Below are 16,322 nucleotides of genomic sequence, written 5' to 3'. Positions count from 1 at the left end.
GGGGGGGGGCCCAAAAAGTACAAGCTCTTTCCATAACCGCAGTCGGCCTACATCGAAGTGAAATGTTTCTCAATTATGCATTATACTATCCAAAGTTGCTGTAATTCTTACCACGTAAATTTGTATAGCCATAAGTTTTCAGTTATCGTGTACATACCCTAAAAGACACTGGACACCTTCGGTAATTGTCATAGACCAGTCTTCTCACTTGGTGTATCTCAACATATTATGCACAAAATAACAAACCTGTGAAAATTTGAACTCAGTTGGTCGGCGAAGTTGCGAGATAATAATGAAACAAAAAAACACGAAGTTGTGTGCTTTTAGATGATTGATTTCGAAACCTCAAAATTAAAATCTGACATCTCGAAATCAAATTCAGATGTTTTATTGAGAAATAACTTCTCGAAAACTACGTTTTCCAGTGGGAGCCATTTCTCACAATATTTTATACTATTAACATCTCTTCACTGATCGCTAGCAAGTAAGGTTTTATGTTAAAAATTATTTTGAGCAATTATCAACAACATCTAGGGCCTTTAAAGGAGGTTTTTCTTTTATATTGAACGAGTATATTTTCACCTAATCTTTTTGATATGAAATATTTCCAGTTATTCATAAAATGTCCACCGGTAAAAATGTACGTCCCAGAGCGCATGAGCAAAATTTAATTATGATCGCGGGACTTGAATAGCTGGAGAAATAGCAGGAGAACTGGACAACTGCTGTGCGCCCCCTGATGCGATCTGTACGCACACAGCCTACGAACATGTAGTCATATAAACTAGCATCTGCTATTCGCTCGGGTATCACTTCATGTATGTGTCCAGCTTCCTATCCAACCATTCTACTAGATCATTCCCTTCTGAGCTAGCTCTGAGGTATACTAATAACCATTAATGATGTATGTTTAATGAGCACGCTCTGACGAACCGGGACAATTAAACATCACATTTTTTTGCAAAAGTCCATCATTGATGTATGTGTTTTGTTTGCGTGTGGCTGCTGCTTCTGCTGTGTGAACTACATCAGTTTGTGGGGGAAAAAAGTACGTCTGGGTCATCGAGAGGCTGTGAGTCGTTGCCTTAAGGTCTTCGGGGGTATTCGCTGCATGGCACGGGGAGTAATGTAAGTTGTCAACATCATAATGGTTTATAAATACCGAACATTTATTCTGAAACGGTTTGCATTGTGCATAGTACATTCTCCATTTACATTGTGTATTTTTTTTGTGTGTGTGATTTTTTATGCGACACGAAACCATTTTATTCACTCACTCCATCATTGGTGCCCGCATTTACCTTTTGATACTGCAGAAGTTAAGTGACTATACGAGTCATGTGTAAGTTGTCAAAATCTTGCATGGTTTAAAAACACCGACACTTATTCTGAAACGGTTGGCATTGTGGATATACACTCCATTCATTATTGTGTATTTGAGTTTAGGGTTTTTGTGCGACAACACAGCATAAACCATTTAACTATTTATTTTTGGTGCCCCTATTTACCTTTTGATCTCCAGTTAAGTTAGGTCATTTATGTAGATTGTCAAATCATATACGGTTGTAAACACCGACAATTTTTTCCGAAACGCTTGGCATTGTGTATAAAAAACACTCCATTCATATTGTGTATTTTCAGAGTGTAGGGTTTGTATGCAACACCTGAAACCGTTGTACAATTTTTTTTTACTGATGCCCCCCTTTTACATTTAAAGGCACAGGGGTCGATTCCACAAAGAAATAAGACTAGTCCTAAATTAGGACTAGTTCTAGGAGATATACAAATTGCATGGATAGTCCTAAGTTAGGACGAGTAACTGGTCCTAACTCGAGATAAGACTAGTCCTAACTCTTTGTGAAATCCACCCCTGGACACCTTTGGTAATTGTGAAGGACCAGTAATCTAACTTAGAGGATTTAAACATTTGAATCAAATAACAAACCTGTGAAAATTTGGACTCGATTTGTCATCGAAGTTGCAAGAGAATAATAAAAGACAAAACACCCTTGTTACAAAACTTTGTGTGCTTAAAAAAGGCTTTATATTTGAGTGAGAAATTACCTCTTTCTCAAAAACTATCATACTTCAGAGAGAGCCGTTTCTCAAAAATGTGTTTACTATCAACAGCTCTGCATTGCTCGTTACCAAGTCACTTTTTATGCTTACAATTATTTTGAGTAATTACCAATAGTGTCCACTGCCTTTAATACTTCCGAAGTTTAGCTATTATAATAGTTGAGCGAACAAGTTAAATATCATCGTGTCAAGGTCACTCCGTGCGGCCTCAGCTCTATTTGCAAACAGTTTTCACTTTTACTGCACAAGGAAAAATGAAACTAAGTGATATTCCCTTCACTTTCATATAATTCATGAAGATAAATTTTGAATGGCATACCAGAAACAATTGTAACTGTGTAAAATGTTTCCCCCTGAAATGAAACAAGGAAGGTAGTGGAAGCACTTAAAAGGCAATGGACACTATTGGTAATTACTCAAAATACTTGTTAGCATAAAAAACTTACTCGTAAAGGAGTGATGGGGAGCTGTTGATAGTATAAAACATTGTGAGAAACGGCTCCCTCGGAGTTAACGTTGTTTTCAAGAAAAAAAGCAATTTCCAGTAAAACATTTAAATTTGGTTTCGAGACCTTAGAATAAGATTTTAAGGTCCCGAAAATCAAGCATCTGGAAGCACAACACTTCGTGTGACAAGGGTGTCTTTCGACTTCGACGACCCATCGAGTTCAATTTTTCACAGGTTTGTTATTTTGTTTGTATGTTGAGATACACCAAGTAGTGCGAAGGCTGGTCTTTAACAATTACCAAAGGTGTACAGTGTATTTAGTCTCTGATTGGACCTACATGAATGTGGGTACCCGGAACGTTAAACAACACATGATGGACTTAGCAACATAGAAAGCCATTCTGACCCCAAACCCACCCTAGAAGGTTCCGCTCCACTTGCGTCCCATTCTTATAACCATTTATTTTTTTCCAGAGCGCGGTGTGGGATGTTTTTCTATGAGTGTCAGTAGCTTACAATAATAATAACACACAGCGGTCGACTATAAATAATTTCTAGTTGCAGTGCACTGTACTTTTCCATTGATTGTGAATATTTAAAGGTACTGTCGTCGATTTCACCAAACTCTTCGTAAACTTAGGACTAATCTTAGAAGTTAGGGCGAGTTAAAGGGTCTATGTACTTTTTGTAGGACAAAAAACACAAAAAACACAGATTTACACTAAACTTACACAGTTTGAAGATAATGATAGTAGAAAGCTTCCCTGGAAGTATTACGTGCTGAGGTGCTGTAGTTTTGGGGTAACGAGTAAAGCAATGTCATGTAAATAATTTTCGTCTCTTGAGACGAAAATTATTTTAGCATTTACAAACGTGTTTTCATTACATTGTTTTGCTCATTTCTCAAAAACTAAAGCACCTCAGTAGGTAATATTTGATGGGAAGCTTTCCACTATCATTATCTTCAAACCCTGTAAGTTAAATGTAAATCTATGGACATTTTGAAAAAGTACCCCAATCCTTTAACTTACGTATCAAAATACGCTAGCACGCACTAAAACCTGTCCTGAGTAAGTACGAGTTACTCGTCCTGACTCCAGTTACGGTCATTCCTAGCATTGTACCTTTGGTAATTGTCAAAGACCAGGGCCCAATTTCATAGAGCTGCTTAAGCACAAAATTTTGCTTAAGCAAAAAATTCATTGCTTAGTAAAATCAGATTACCGGCCAAGACTCCACTCAATTGTTATGCTAAGTAAACAACAGCTAAATACTAGTCATAAGCAATGTATATGGCATGAAATTTTGGCCAGTAACATGTGTAAAATAAGCGAGCTATTTTCGTGCTTAAGCACATTTTTTGCTTAAGCAGCTCTATGAAATTGGCCCCTGTATTCGCACTTGGTGTATCCCAAATTATCACAGATCATATATGCATAAAATAGCAAATCTTTATAAACAAATTGGCGTAATTAGTCATCGAAGTTGCAAGAGAATAATGAAAGAAAGAAAATCATTTGTTGCACAGTTGTGTGTGCTTTCAGAATTATGCATAATAAAAGGCTTGAATATAGCTTTAGTCTTGATAATATTTTAGTGAGAAATTCCCTCTTTCTCAAAAGCCATGTTACTTAAGAGGGAGCCGTTTCTCACAACGTTTTGTACTATCAACAGCTCACCATTGCTCGTTACCAAGTAATTTTTTATGCTAACAATTATTTTGAGTAATTACCAACAGTGTTCAGTGCCTTTAACACGAATCTTGGCTTCCATCCATATTGGTTGATAATTCTTTATTTATTGTCTGTTTGTAAAGCTTACTGACGTGCGTATACAATTATTGTCCATCTTGACAATGGGACTTTTTTCTATATAGTGATGTGACCTTGGATTGCGTTAAGAGAATGGCTTCACAAATAATAATAGTAAATATTATTTATCAAGCGCTTATGTCAAAATCGGGAGAAGTCAATGTTCAAAATGAACAGACGAGCTGACAGCAATCGTTGATATACACGAATCTATAATAGAAAGGCGATAACAGCAGGTCACAATTTCCTTTCTTCATATTGTTTTTACAATTATTTGATACCCGGACACTCTGTATCAAATGTTCAAAAAAAAAACTCCTACGTGCAATGGGCTGTTTCTATCTACATACAAAAAAATGGACTCCTTTTTAATTTAACATTTGGTTGAAAACGGCACCAATTGGGGGAATCGATATCTTCGATAGCCGTGCTCTCTGCATCAAAAATGTTCCATTTCTGGCCTAGATCACTGATGGCAGCAACTTCTATTTTACGTGCAATGGGGAGTTTGTTCAAGTGTTCTCGTTTAAAGCCATTGGACACTTTCGGAACAGAAAAAAAAATAAAAGCTCACAGATTTACAAATAACTTACAGGGTTTACAGAAGGTAATGGTAAAAGACTTCTCTTGAAAAATTATTCCATGAAATGCTTTACTTTTTGAGAAAACACTAAAACAATATCAATTCTCAATAGCGAGAATTACGGATTTATTTTAAACACATGTCACGACACGGCGAAACGTGCGGAAACAAGAGTGGGTTTTCCCGTTTTTTTTCTCCCGACTCCGATGACCGATGGAGCCTAAATTTTCACATGTTTGTTATTTTATATATAATTTGTGATACACGAAGATTGGGACTTGGACAATACTGTTTACCGAAAGTGTATAATGGCTTTAAAAAAACTAGCTCGCCTCTTGCCCTATTTTTAAATTAACATTGGTTGAAAACGGCATCAATTGGGGGAAATTGATACTTCGATAGCCGTGCTATTTGCATCAAATGTCACTGATAATTAACAGCAATTACTTCTATTAAATTACGTACAGTGGGAAGTTCGTTAAAAAGAAGAAAGGCTGGCCTCCAATTTTAATTAACACTGGTTGAAAACGGCAACGTATATATTGGGAAGTTTATATAATATTCGACAGCCGGTCTCTCTGCATCAAATCAATGTTCTATTCTGGTCTACGTCACTGATAACAGGAACTTCAATTTTACGTGCAATGGGCACTGGACAGTTTCTTCAGGTGTTCAACTGAAATTGCCTCGTAAAGTGTATAGATTCGTGACTGCAATGTACTCGTCTTCGGCTCGTATATTCTATCCACGAATCTACACTTTCTCTCGTCCATTCTCCTTAACTTAACCTCCCCCGTCTCCTTAAAGACAGTCTTCTCACTTGGTATATCTCAACATATGCATGAAATAACAAACCTGTGAAAATTTGAGCTCAATTGGTCGTCGTAGTTGCGAGATAATAATGAAAGAAAAAACACCCTTGTCACACGAACTTGTGTGCGTTTAGATGGTTCATTTCGGGACCTCATGTTCTAAACTTGAGGTCTCGAAATCAAATTCGTGGAAAATTACTTCTTTCTCGAAAACTATGGCACTTCAGAGGGAGCCGTTTCTCACAATGTTTTATACTATCAACCTCTCCCCATTACTCGTTACCAAGTGAGGTTTTAAGCTGATAATTATTTTGAGTAATTACCAATAGTGTCCACTGCCTTTAAAGGCACTGGACACAGCTGAAGCCTTTTATTATAAATCTGAAAGCACACAAATTCGTGCAAAAACGGTGCTTTTTATTTCAATTTTTCTCTTGCAATTCGATGACAAATTGAGTCAAAACTTTCACAGGTTTGTTATTTAATGCGTAATGTTGGGATACACCAAGTGAGAATACAGTGCACAGCAGATTTCGATGAAACGCTAGGGTTAATCCTATCTCGAGTTCGGGCGAGTATTCAACTCGTCCTAGCTTAGGATGGGTTCAATGCGTCCTAAAACGTCTATGGTTACGGAACTTAACTCGTCCTAAGTCCTAATAAGATTAATACTAAGTTAGGAAGAGTTTGGTGAACTCGACGGTTAGTCTTTGACAATTACCAAAGGTGTCCAGTGCCTTTAAGATGCACACTAAATATAGACGTATGAAAGGTACCTTAACCCATATGGTGTCCATAACGTAATGCGAGCATTATTGGGTAAATCAGTCTTGCGAGTAATCAAAATTGCAGAGGCGTGGTGAAGTCATGTTAATAATATGCTCAGGGTACATCCTCAATAAAACGCATGGTGTCACCACTTATTAGATTAAAGGGACACGTTGACTTGGATCGGGCGAGTTGGTCAGTGAAAAGCGCTTGAAAACCGTTTGTTATAAAATGCATAGCGCTTGAAAACCGTTTGTTATAAAATGCATAGGGCTAGAAAGATAATTTAAAAGTAGAATATAAAGATCCACACAATAAGGCATCGAAACTGCATGGTTTTCCTTTTATTTTGGGAACTAACACGGTCGACTGTTTTGTGGAGTCGAAAAATTTGACTCCGCAACATGGCGTGCCGTGTTAAATCACGCGACGCATAAGGAAAGCCATGCAATTTCGAGGCATTTGTGGGTCATTATATTCTACTTTTAAAACATCTTTCCAACCATATACATTTCATAATGGTTTTCAAATGTTTTTCATGGACCAACTCGCCCGATCCAATGCAACGTGTTCCTTATAACTCAATATAACGCATGGCGTAACCACTTATTAGATTAAGGCAATACACGGACTGGTGGTGGGCAGTGGAGTGATACGGTGACCGCTCTGTACAGCATCACCCAATTATCTCGAACATGTCCATTATTTATGGCGTAAAAATTGTTATGAAAGAAGTGATCTTTGAGGTAATCTAAAATATTCTTTTAGTATAAAAGTCAGTTCCGGTTCTTGTCCTAATTAATGACAAGAAAAGTAAGAAAAAGAACTAGGAAGAAGAGAGTGAGTAAAATTTATTAAACAAATGTTTGGTTTGAATTTGACATACCTTTAAGACACTGGACACTATTGGTAATTGTCAAAGACCAGTCTTCTCACTTGGTGTATCTCAACATATGCACAAAAGAACAAACTTGTGAGAATTTGAGCTCAACTGGTCATTGAAGTTGCGAGATAATAATGAAAGAATAAAACACTCTCGTCACTATAAGTTGTGTGCTTTCAGATGCTTGATTTCAAGACCTCAAATTCTAAATCTGAGGTCTCAAAATCAAATTCGTTGAAAATTACTTCTTTCACGAAAACTACCTCACTTCAGAGGGAGCCGTTTCTCACAATGTTTTATACTATCAACCTCTCCTCATTACTCGTTACCAAGAAAGATTTATCCTAATAATTGTTTTGAGTAATTACCAATAGAGTCCACTGCCTTTAATGGTCCAGGCAGTTATGGTGCGAAGGAACTCAAATTAAAAAGAGAGATACCGCAATTCAACTGTATACTCCGAATGTCCATTCAACCATCACATACATAGCCATATCACCACAAATGTCAGTACTTTATTTAAAGGTTCAAATGTTTTGCTTAATTAAGGGTCGAAAGCTAAACATTCTAAATTGTATGCGTTGTAACTCTCCTCTGGGCTAGAATTTACAACAACAAAAAATCTTAAGAATGTATCAATCTTACTTGCATGGAAACTCTTAAGATTAATCTTCTTCCTTTGTGAGATCATGTATAACTATAAAATAAGAAAAGGTTTTACCAACATAATTTATCCCAAAACATTGACATTTTTAGTAAATTATTTCGTCTATGGCATTTTTGCAATATATACTAGTTAGACTGAACATATTCTGTGCACAATGAACGCAAAAACTTACTGTAAGCATATGTTTTTGGGTTTTTTTTTTTTCCAGTAGTAACCGATACATTTCACGCAGCATTTTCTTTCCACGAACTACAAGAAGAAGAAGAAAAAAACCTCTCGCGTAATTTATATCATTTTTTAAATTTCAAAAGGATATTTCATATTCCCTGCTGGCGAAATAAAATACAATGACAACCGAATAATGAAAAAGGAACTGCGTAGCTTGCTTGCGGTAGAGATTGAGTTACACATTCATCGATCTACAAAAGAGATCGTTTGACGGAAACGATACGAACGAGATCGTTCATGGGGCACATACTTCCATTGCCTCTCGACTGTGTTCCACTTTAGCGTCTTAATTAAAGTTGAAGAGGGTAAGGTACTGTCGGTTTTCAAGACAGCGCACCAAATATAACAGTAACCCTTTGGTTTGTGGTCATTTTTTTTTCTTTCTGTTACGCCACTCTATTTATGAAAATGTTTATTATTTTTACGTAATTTACACTCAGGTACAGATTCGTTACTAATCTACAGTTGAGTGTACAAACTAAAGTGATAGTTCAACTTGAAAATGAATGTTTTTCCAAACATAACATGATTTGAAAAACTCAGCTGAAAAAATGTTATACTTCAACAAGTCAGAAAATACACTCTAAAGTGAATGATTCGTGATTACAATGTACTTGCCTCATCCACGAATCTACACTTTCTCGTCCCTTCTCCTTAAAGGCAGTGGACACTATTGGTAATTACTCGAAATAATTATACGCGTAAAACCTTTCTTGGTTTTACGCGTAAAACCTTTCTTGGTGACGAGTAATGGGGAGAGATTGATAGTATAAAACTTTTTGAGAAACGGCTCCCTCTGAAGTGCCATAGTTTTCCAGAAAGAACGAGTTTGATTTCGAGACCTCAGATTTAGAACTTGAGGTTTCGAATCAACCATCTAAACGCACACAACTTCGTGTGACAAGAGTTTTGTTTTCTTTCATTATTATCTCGCAAAATTTGATGTCCGATTGCGCTCAAGATTTCACAGTTTTGTTGTTTTATGCATAAAATGTTGAGATACACCAACTGTAAAGGCTAGTCTTTGACAATTACCAATAGTGTCCACTGCCTTTAACGCATTTTACCGATAGGGAAAAGGGTAACATTTCTAATCTGTGTAACATGTTCGCGGGTCTGATAGCTTGTACAGTGTGCCTTTGCGATAGACAGAATTGGAGGCCTGTGCGACATCAGCATTTTAAACGATACCTCCACGTGCCCCGCGACCTACTTGTGTATTAATTTAGGCCGACCCTCTATAGTGTTATCCGATCCCTATGCCAAGCCAATCGTTGCCCGAATCTTAGCCTTAAAGGCAGTGCCGTCGATTTCACCAAACGCTTCTAACTTAGGGTTAATCTTAGGACTTATGACGAGTTCAGTTCTGTATCCGGAGACGTTAGGACGCATTGAACTCATCCTTAGTTTGGACGGGTTACTCGTCCTAACTCGAGATTGGATTAGCGTTCGTGAAATCGCCTGCTGGACACCTTTGGTAATTGTCAAAGACCAGTGTTCTCACTTTGGTGTAGGCATATCCCAACATATGCAAAAACAAATCTGTGAAAATTTTGACTCAATTATTCAATGAAGTTGTAAGAGAATAAATACAAGAAAAACACATTTGTTATACAAATTTGTGTGGTTTCAGATGCATAATAAAAGGCTTCAGACCTGAAATATTTTAATACTTGAGTGAGAAACTACGGTGTCTCTTTCTCAAAAACTATGCTATACTTCAGAGGGAGCCGGTTCTAACATTTTGTTATACTATCAACAGCTCTCCTCTCGTTACCAAGTAAGTTTGTATGCTGTAATTACCAATAGTGTCCAGTGCCTTTAAAACGTGTATAAATGTAGCCCAGGTTCCTTGAGTTTCAATTCGGCCTGTGGCTACATGTAGGCCACTAGCTAATTGGAACACATTAGGGTAAGTGCACACTCAAGTGTTGCACACACATAGACAATTTGGGAACAGTTAAAATGCGTGATTTAGTTTCATAGAGCATGTTATTTATTTCACGTGAGAATCCTCTTGGGGGATTTAATGTGCCATTCAGAAAAAAAATCAATATTTTAAAGATTTCTTTCTCAGAGTTGCGAGTGAGTGGGAGCAAAAGAAACAACCGACAATCAATCTTTTAAATTCAGCGGGGGGATCAGTTTCAACACCCGCGCTTTTTAGAGTGTTAATCTACACTATCTGCTTCATTTAAAGACACTGGACACCTTTTGGGTTTATCAAAGACCAGTATTCTCACTTGGTGTATTCATGGAGGTAGACGTGTATCCCAACATACGCATAAAATAACAAACTTGTGAACATTTGGGCTCAATTGGTCATCGAATTTGCAAAAGTATGAAACACAATTTGTGCACAAAGTGTGTGCTTCATCAGATGCCTAATATTAATAAAAGTCTCTTTTTATTTTAGAGCGAAATAACCTCTTTCTCAAAAACTACGTTCCTTCAGAGAGAGCCGTTTCTCACAATGTTTCATACTATTTATAACTCTCCATTGCTCGTTACCAAGTAAAATTTGATGCAAACAATTATTTTGAGCAATTACCATTAGTGTCCAGTGCTTTTAAGGCATAACTCTGTCATTTCATTGCATAAATATAGGACAGTCAATCAATATATAGAATTGACCCGGTTCCGTGGGACCTGATCCAATGTTGGGTCAGTCAGTATAACCCAGAGTTTCTAATATCCCGGGGGAAAAAAAAACTGACGTAGAATCTGAGTTGAAATCCTGGGCAGAAACCGGCTTTTCTCAGAGACACCACTGTTTATAAACACCAACATTTTCGGCGGTTCTTGGGATAAATAAAAAAAAAATGTAAAGTGATTAGAAAACGAAAAACAAAAATACTAAAAAATAACACTCTTCTATCTTTTGATCAAGGTCCAATTAGCAAACCTGTAAACAATAATCATGGCTGCAAACATTTCGGATATGAATGAAGACGCAGAGTCAACCAAAGTCCCTCTTAAAGAAGACGGGGAGTACAGAACTAAGACGCCTGAGAAGAAACCCATCCTCCTAGTAGTGATTTGTGTTCTTCTGGCGGTAGCTCTCATTTTCTTCATATGCACAAGTAAGTATTATAAATTAACTTCGTATGACCAGGGCCCAATTTCATAGCGCTGCTAAGCACAAAAATTTGCTAAGCATGAAATTTCTTCCTTGATAAAAACAAGATTACCATCAAAATTTCCACCTGATTTTCATGATAAGCAAACAACAGCTAAATACCAGTAACGAGCAATATGCAATAAATGGAAATTTGGTTGGTAATCCTGTTTTTATCAAGGAAGAAATGTCATGCTAAGCAAATTTTTGTGCTTAGCAGCGCTATGAAATTGGGCCCAGTTACAGATAATGAACACTCATGTTCATATATATGTTGCCTGCATACCGTCTGCTCAGAACCATAAGGTCATTTCTGACCAAGTTCGGGTAAGCGACTAGATTTGACCAGTAACTGTGACGTAGCTCTTGAATTGACCATTATTGACCATGCTCCAGTGCATGGTCAATCTCCCTATGCTCAATGGTCGCCACCCGAACTTGCTCTTTGCTTTTTTTGTATGGGTTTTTCAAAAAATGCCTTTGCATATTTAGTTGGGTTTATTGATCAAGAGTGGTCTTAAAAAAATTATCTGTCAAAAAGAAACCTTCATTTTCGAAGTAAAACTTCGTTTGTTGATGTTTATTTATTTTTAATGACCTTTGGATTATTACGATTATGAAATTGCGACTCCTTCCTAGCAGACGATGTAATACTTTTTCTTTTGTGAATCTTTGAGTTTCCTTTGACAAATATGTATGGTATAAATGTTTAACTATTATTATTAGTGCCAATTAATAAAACAGTCTTCTCACTTGGTGTATCTCAACATATGCATGAAATAACAAACCTGTGAAAATTCGAGCTCAATTGGTCGTCGAAGTTGTGAGATAATAATGAATGAAAAAAAACACCCTTGTCACACGAAGTTGTGTGCGTTTAGATGGTTGATTTCGAGACCTCAAGTTCTAAACTTGATGTCTCGAAATCAAAATCGTGGAAATTACTTCTTTCTCGAAAACTACTCCACTTCAGAGGGAGCCGTTTCTCACAATGTTTTATACTATCAACCTCTCCCCATTACTCGTTACCAAGTGAGGTTTTATGCTGATAATTATTTTGAGCAATTACCAATAGTGTACACTGCCTTTAATAGTTTTGGGTTTTGAACAAAGATATTTCAGGTTATTTAATACGGCCACATGCAATGAATTAGTTCCTCTTCATGTAGTTGACACATGATATCGTTTACTTGGTGGCGATACAGCAACTCGAGTTTAATTACAAGTTGCTGGATACCGGTCAATGTATTCTTACTCATATAAATTGATATCTAATGACTTTACCACATCGCCAGGATACGCACTGCAAAACACAGGACTACCCACTTTGTAAATTCACTCATCCAAACACTATTTTGCAGGTTTAAAAAAAAATCACAAAATACAATATTTAAAACTACAAGTTTAGTAGGCCCTATAGATACACTATGGGATTTTATGACATGCCTTTATGTTGCTTTTGTAGATGAACTATTTGTTATTTTAACCGTGAATTGATTTGCAAAATGCAAAGCTCTCCACTTTGCAAATTCATTCAAACACCATTTGCAGATTTCAAGAAAGATAACAATTATCATTATTTAAAAATTATAAGTTTAGTAGATACATTTTGTGATTTTATGACGGACCTTATTATGTTGCCTTCGTAGACGAACTATTTACTTGGTGTAGCCAAAGATATGCATACAAATAAACCTGTGAACATTTGGGCTCAATTTGTCATCGAAATTGCAAGTAAAGAATGACAACCCTGAAGTATTTTATTATTGAGTGAGAAATTATCTCAAAACTCCGTTACTTCAGAGGGAGCTGTTTCTCACAATGTTTTATACTATCAACAGCTCTCCATTGCTTATTACCAATTAAGTTTTTATGTTGATTAATTATTTGGAGTATTTACCAGTAGCATCCAATGTCTTTAACCGTGAATTGTTAACCCCTTTACCTCTGCTTTACAGTCGCACTTGCGGTCGAGAGAAATAAAACAGATGAAGCAGAAACGTGTTTATCAGAGCAATGCATCAAGTCAGGTATTTTAATTAATAATAAAATATAAAACAATATATAAAACCACATTTTTTTAACAGCTGCTGTTTTTTAATTGGTTTCTCAATTGTTTGATAAATTTGTAACTTTGATTGACTTTATTTTTCCCACTTTTCTGGATACCCTTCCCTTAATCCACTGCTCCTCTTTTTGCTATACATGGATTTGTATTTGTTTGCTTGTACTAATGTACTTGTTTATGCCTCTGTTGACCAAGTTCCGGTTTGGATCGGAAGCTAATTAAGGCCATCTACCCTACTCATTTTATACTATATTATAAATATAAAGTGAGCACGGATAGATGACCTTTGCTTTCGATGCAAACCGCGGGCTTAATTAAGTACAAACAAAAACAAATCCATGTATATAGCAGATTGGGAGTGAGAAAATATCAAATGGATATTGTTAGAACAAATAAAAACAAGATACAAGTATTTATTCCTTTGTTTTTACTTTTACTTTTTTTCAGCGGCTATGTACTTGAACAGTGTCGATAACGATGTAAACCCATGTGATAATTTCTACAATTACGCCTGCGGTGGTTGGATGCGTAAGAGGTTGGTACCAGAGGACCGTAAGCACTACACCCAGCTCACTCTCCTTGGTGACGACTTGAAAATTAAGCTCAAAGGTAACATACCTTGATCTTAGTGTGAAAGCTTGCATTACTGAAAATGATGTTCGTACTAGAATGCATTTAAATCGTTAAAATGATTTGGGTACTTTTTCAAAATGTCCATAGATTTACATTAAACTTACAGGGTTTGAAGATAATGATAGTGGAAAGCTTCCCTTCAAATCTTACTTACTGAGGTGCTGTAGTTTTTGAGAAATGAGTAAAACAAAGTCATGAAAATACGTTTGTAAATGATTAAAATAATTTTCGTCTCATGAGACGAAAATTATTTTCATGACATTGTTTTAATCATTTCCCAAAAAATACAGCACCTCAGCACGTAGTATTTTCAGGGAAGCTTTCTACTATCATGATCTTCAAACTGTGTAAGTTTAGAGTAAATCTGTGGACATTGTGATTTTGTCCTACAAAAGTTACATAGATCCTTTAAAGGTTCATACTTAATGTATTAAATCAACCTATTTGTTTTAAATTCACCCATTCATTCAATTATTGCTTCTTCATAATTTGTTGTATAATTTGTATGTCTCATTTTTCTCATTTTAATCTATTGTAATGCACAGTAGAGTATGTTCAAATAGGTGTTGCGCAATATAGGGCCGTTATGAAAAATATTTTTATTATAAGAACAATTTCCTTCCTGAAATATTTCCTGAAATATTTCGCTCTGAAAGGAAGTCATATTCAAGGAAACATTACTAAAAAGGGTTGAGTTGGTTGTTTAACCAATATTGAGGAAACTGTGTTCAAGTTGAGGACACTGTGTTCAAATTGAGGACACTGTGTTCACATGCTGAAAATTGTGCTTGATTTGTCACTTTTGTCTCTTGACTCACACAACGGACTATAAAGCCCAAACTTTGACAGATTTATTATATACAGAAACAATGGTTGATCACACAAGGCATGAACAACGTTTGCAACTACTTTATCAGCTCTATCAATCCTTTAATATAAAACCGTTAAATCGATTTTCATAACCCTATTACATTTTTTTTTTTTACTGAAACACGACCACCAAAAAAATTATGAAAGTTTTAGTGTGTGCTTCTAAAAACTTAAAGAAAAATGTGAATTCGTTTACCCTTCATAACTAGTGGCTTGTTCCCCCCTTTAACCATCAGATGCTTTTACCTTCCCCCGCTGGCACTTACAACAAAATCAAGATAATCAATATAGCGTGGGTTGAATTTCCTTCTTTCTCCAGAAATCTTAGAGCGAGAGCCCCATGACAGCGAGCCGGGGACATACGAACAAATAAGGCATTTCTACAGTTCATGTATGGACGAGGGTAAGACTATTGCATTCCGGTTGTTAGCCTTTTCTTTCCTCTTTTGTTCCTCTTTTTTCTTTCTCATTGCACACCGAGACCTCAATTGCCCGACCTAGAAAGATATCTCAAACACATGTATTTGAATGTATTGTCTGGGCTTATTTTGTAAATCAAAATCTAGTCCGAATCATTTGGCTAAATATTGCCCTACTCGACAAGAAGCTCAAATGGCCTTTTTGAAGTATGGTGGTCAGTGGAAACTATAGGAGTGCATTGTGTAGTTACTCTCTAAAATTTAAATGAGTGAAAAAACACCACTCTTTACATCTCGAGCTGTCCCTCATATGGCTCTTAAAAAAGAGTGGTGGTTATTTCACTCTTTTAGAGAGGTTTCACTCCAGGACAGAGATTACAGATATTGACCGACGTTACAAACTGTTGGAACTAGAATACGGGCGTCTTTACAAGTAAAGCGTTACACAAAGAAATCAACCGCAATCATAAATTTTTCATTTCTGAACAGAAACCATAAATAAAGAACGGGAGCAGCCATTAATACAGATGCTGGACTCCGTCGGCGGATGGCCCGTGCTGGGGGACAGACCAGGCGGTAACTGGAACCCGAGTACATTCACATTTGAAAGTCTTTGGGTCACCCTGGCCAAGAAGTTTGACATGCTTGCCATCATTTCAGTCTGGGTTGGAGTTGATGAGAAAGAGTCTAGCGAACATGTACTAAAGGTAAGGTGTTCACCCAGGGAAATATCTGCACGGAGATTCTGTCATCTAATTTATTAGGACGTGGGCTGAAGGAGGATGTTTTTTAAACGAGGGCGCTATCAGAATAAGTTTGTGCACATTTGCTGTATGAGTGACATAATCTTCGAGGTTGGAGGGGGGGGGGGGGCAGAATCTCCTGCCTCAAAGGGGATCCCCCTTATGGTTAATTAACATGAGCTGAATGAAGGT

General features: G+C 36.6%; 1 protein-coding gene across 1 annotated transcript in view; it reads left to right on the top strand.

Annotated features, from left to right (window-relative positions):
* The first annotated feature begins 831 nt into the window (after positions 1–831).
* LOC139950874 (neprilysin-2-like) overlaps positions 832–16,322 on the top strand; it is a 29,717-nt gene continuing 14,226 nt past the window's right edge. The window contains exons 1-6 of the mRNA XM_071949714.1: positions 832–1,128; positions 11,170–11,362; positions 13,356–13,427; positions 13,913–14,074; positions 15,288–15,371; positions 15,877–16,094. Of these exons, the coding sequence (XP_071805815.1) occupies positions 11,200–11,362; positions 13,356–13,427; positions 13,913–14,074; positions 15,288–15,371; positions 15,877–16,094 (699 nt within the window). The 5' untranslated portion in view covers positions 832–1,128; positions 11,170–11,199. The remainder of the gene's footprint in view (positions 1,129–11,169; positions 11,363–13,355; positions 13,428–13,912; positions 14,075–15,287; positions 15,372–15,876; positions 16,095–16,322) is intronic.

Source organism: Asterias amurensis, chromosome 18 (genome assembly GCF_032118995.1).
Source record: "Asterias amurensis chromosome 18, ASM3211899v1".
NCBI classification, from domain to species: Eukaryota; Metazoa; Echinodermata; class Asteroidea; order Forcipulatida; family Asteriidae; genus Asterias; species Asterias amurensis.
This window is presented reverse-complemented; position numbering and strand designations above follow the sequence as displayed.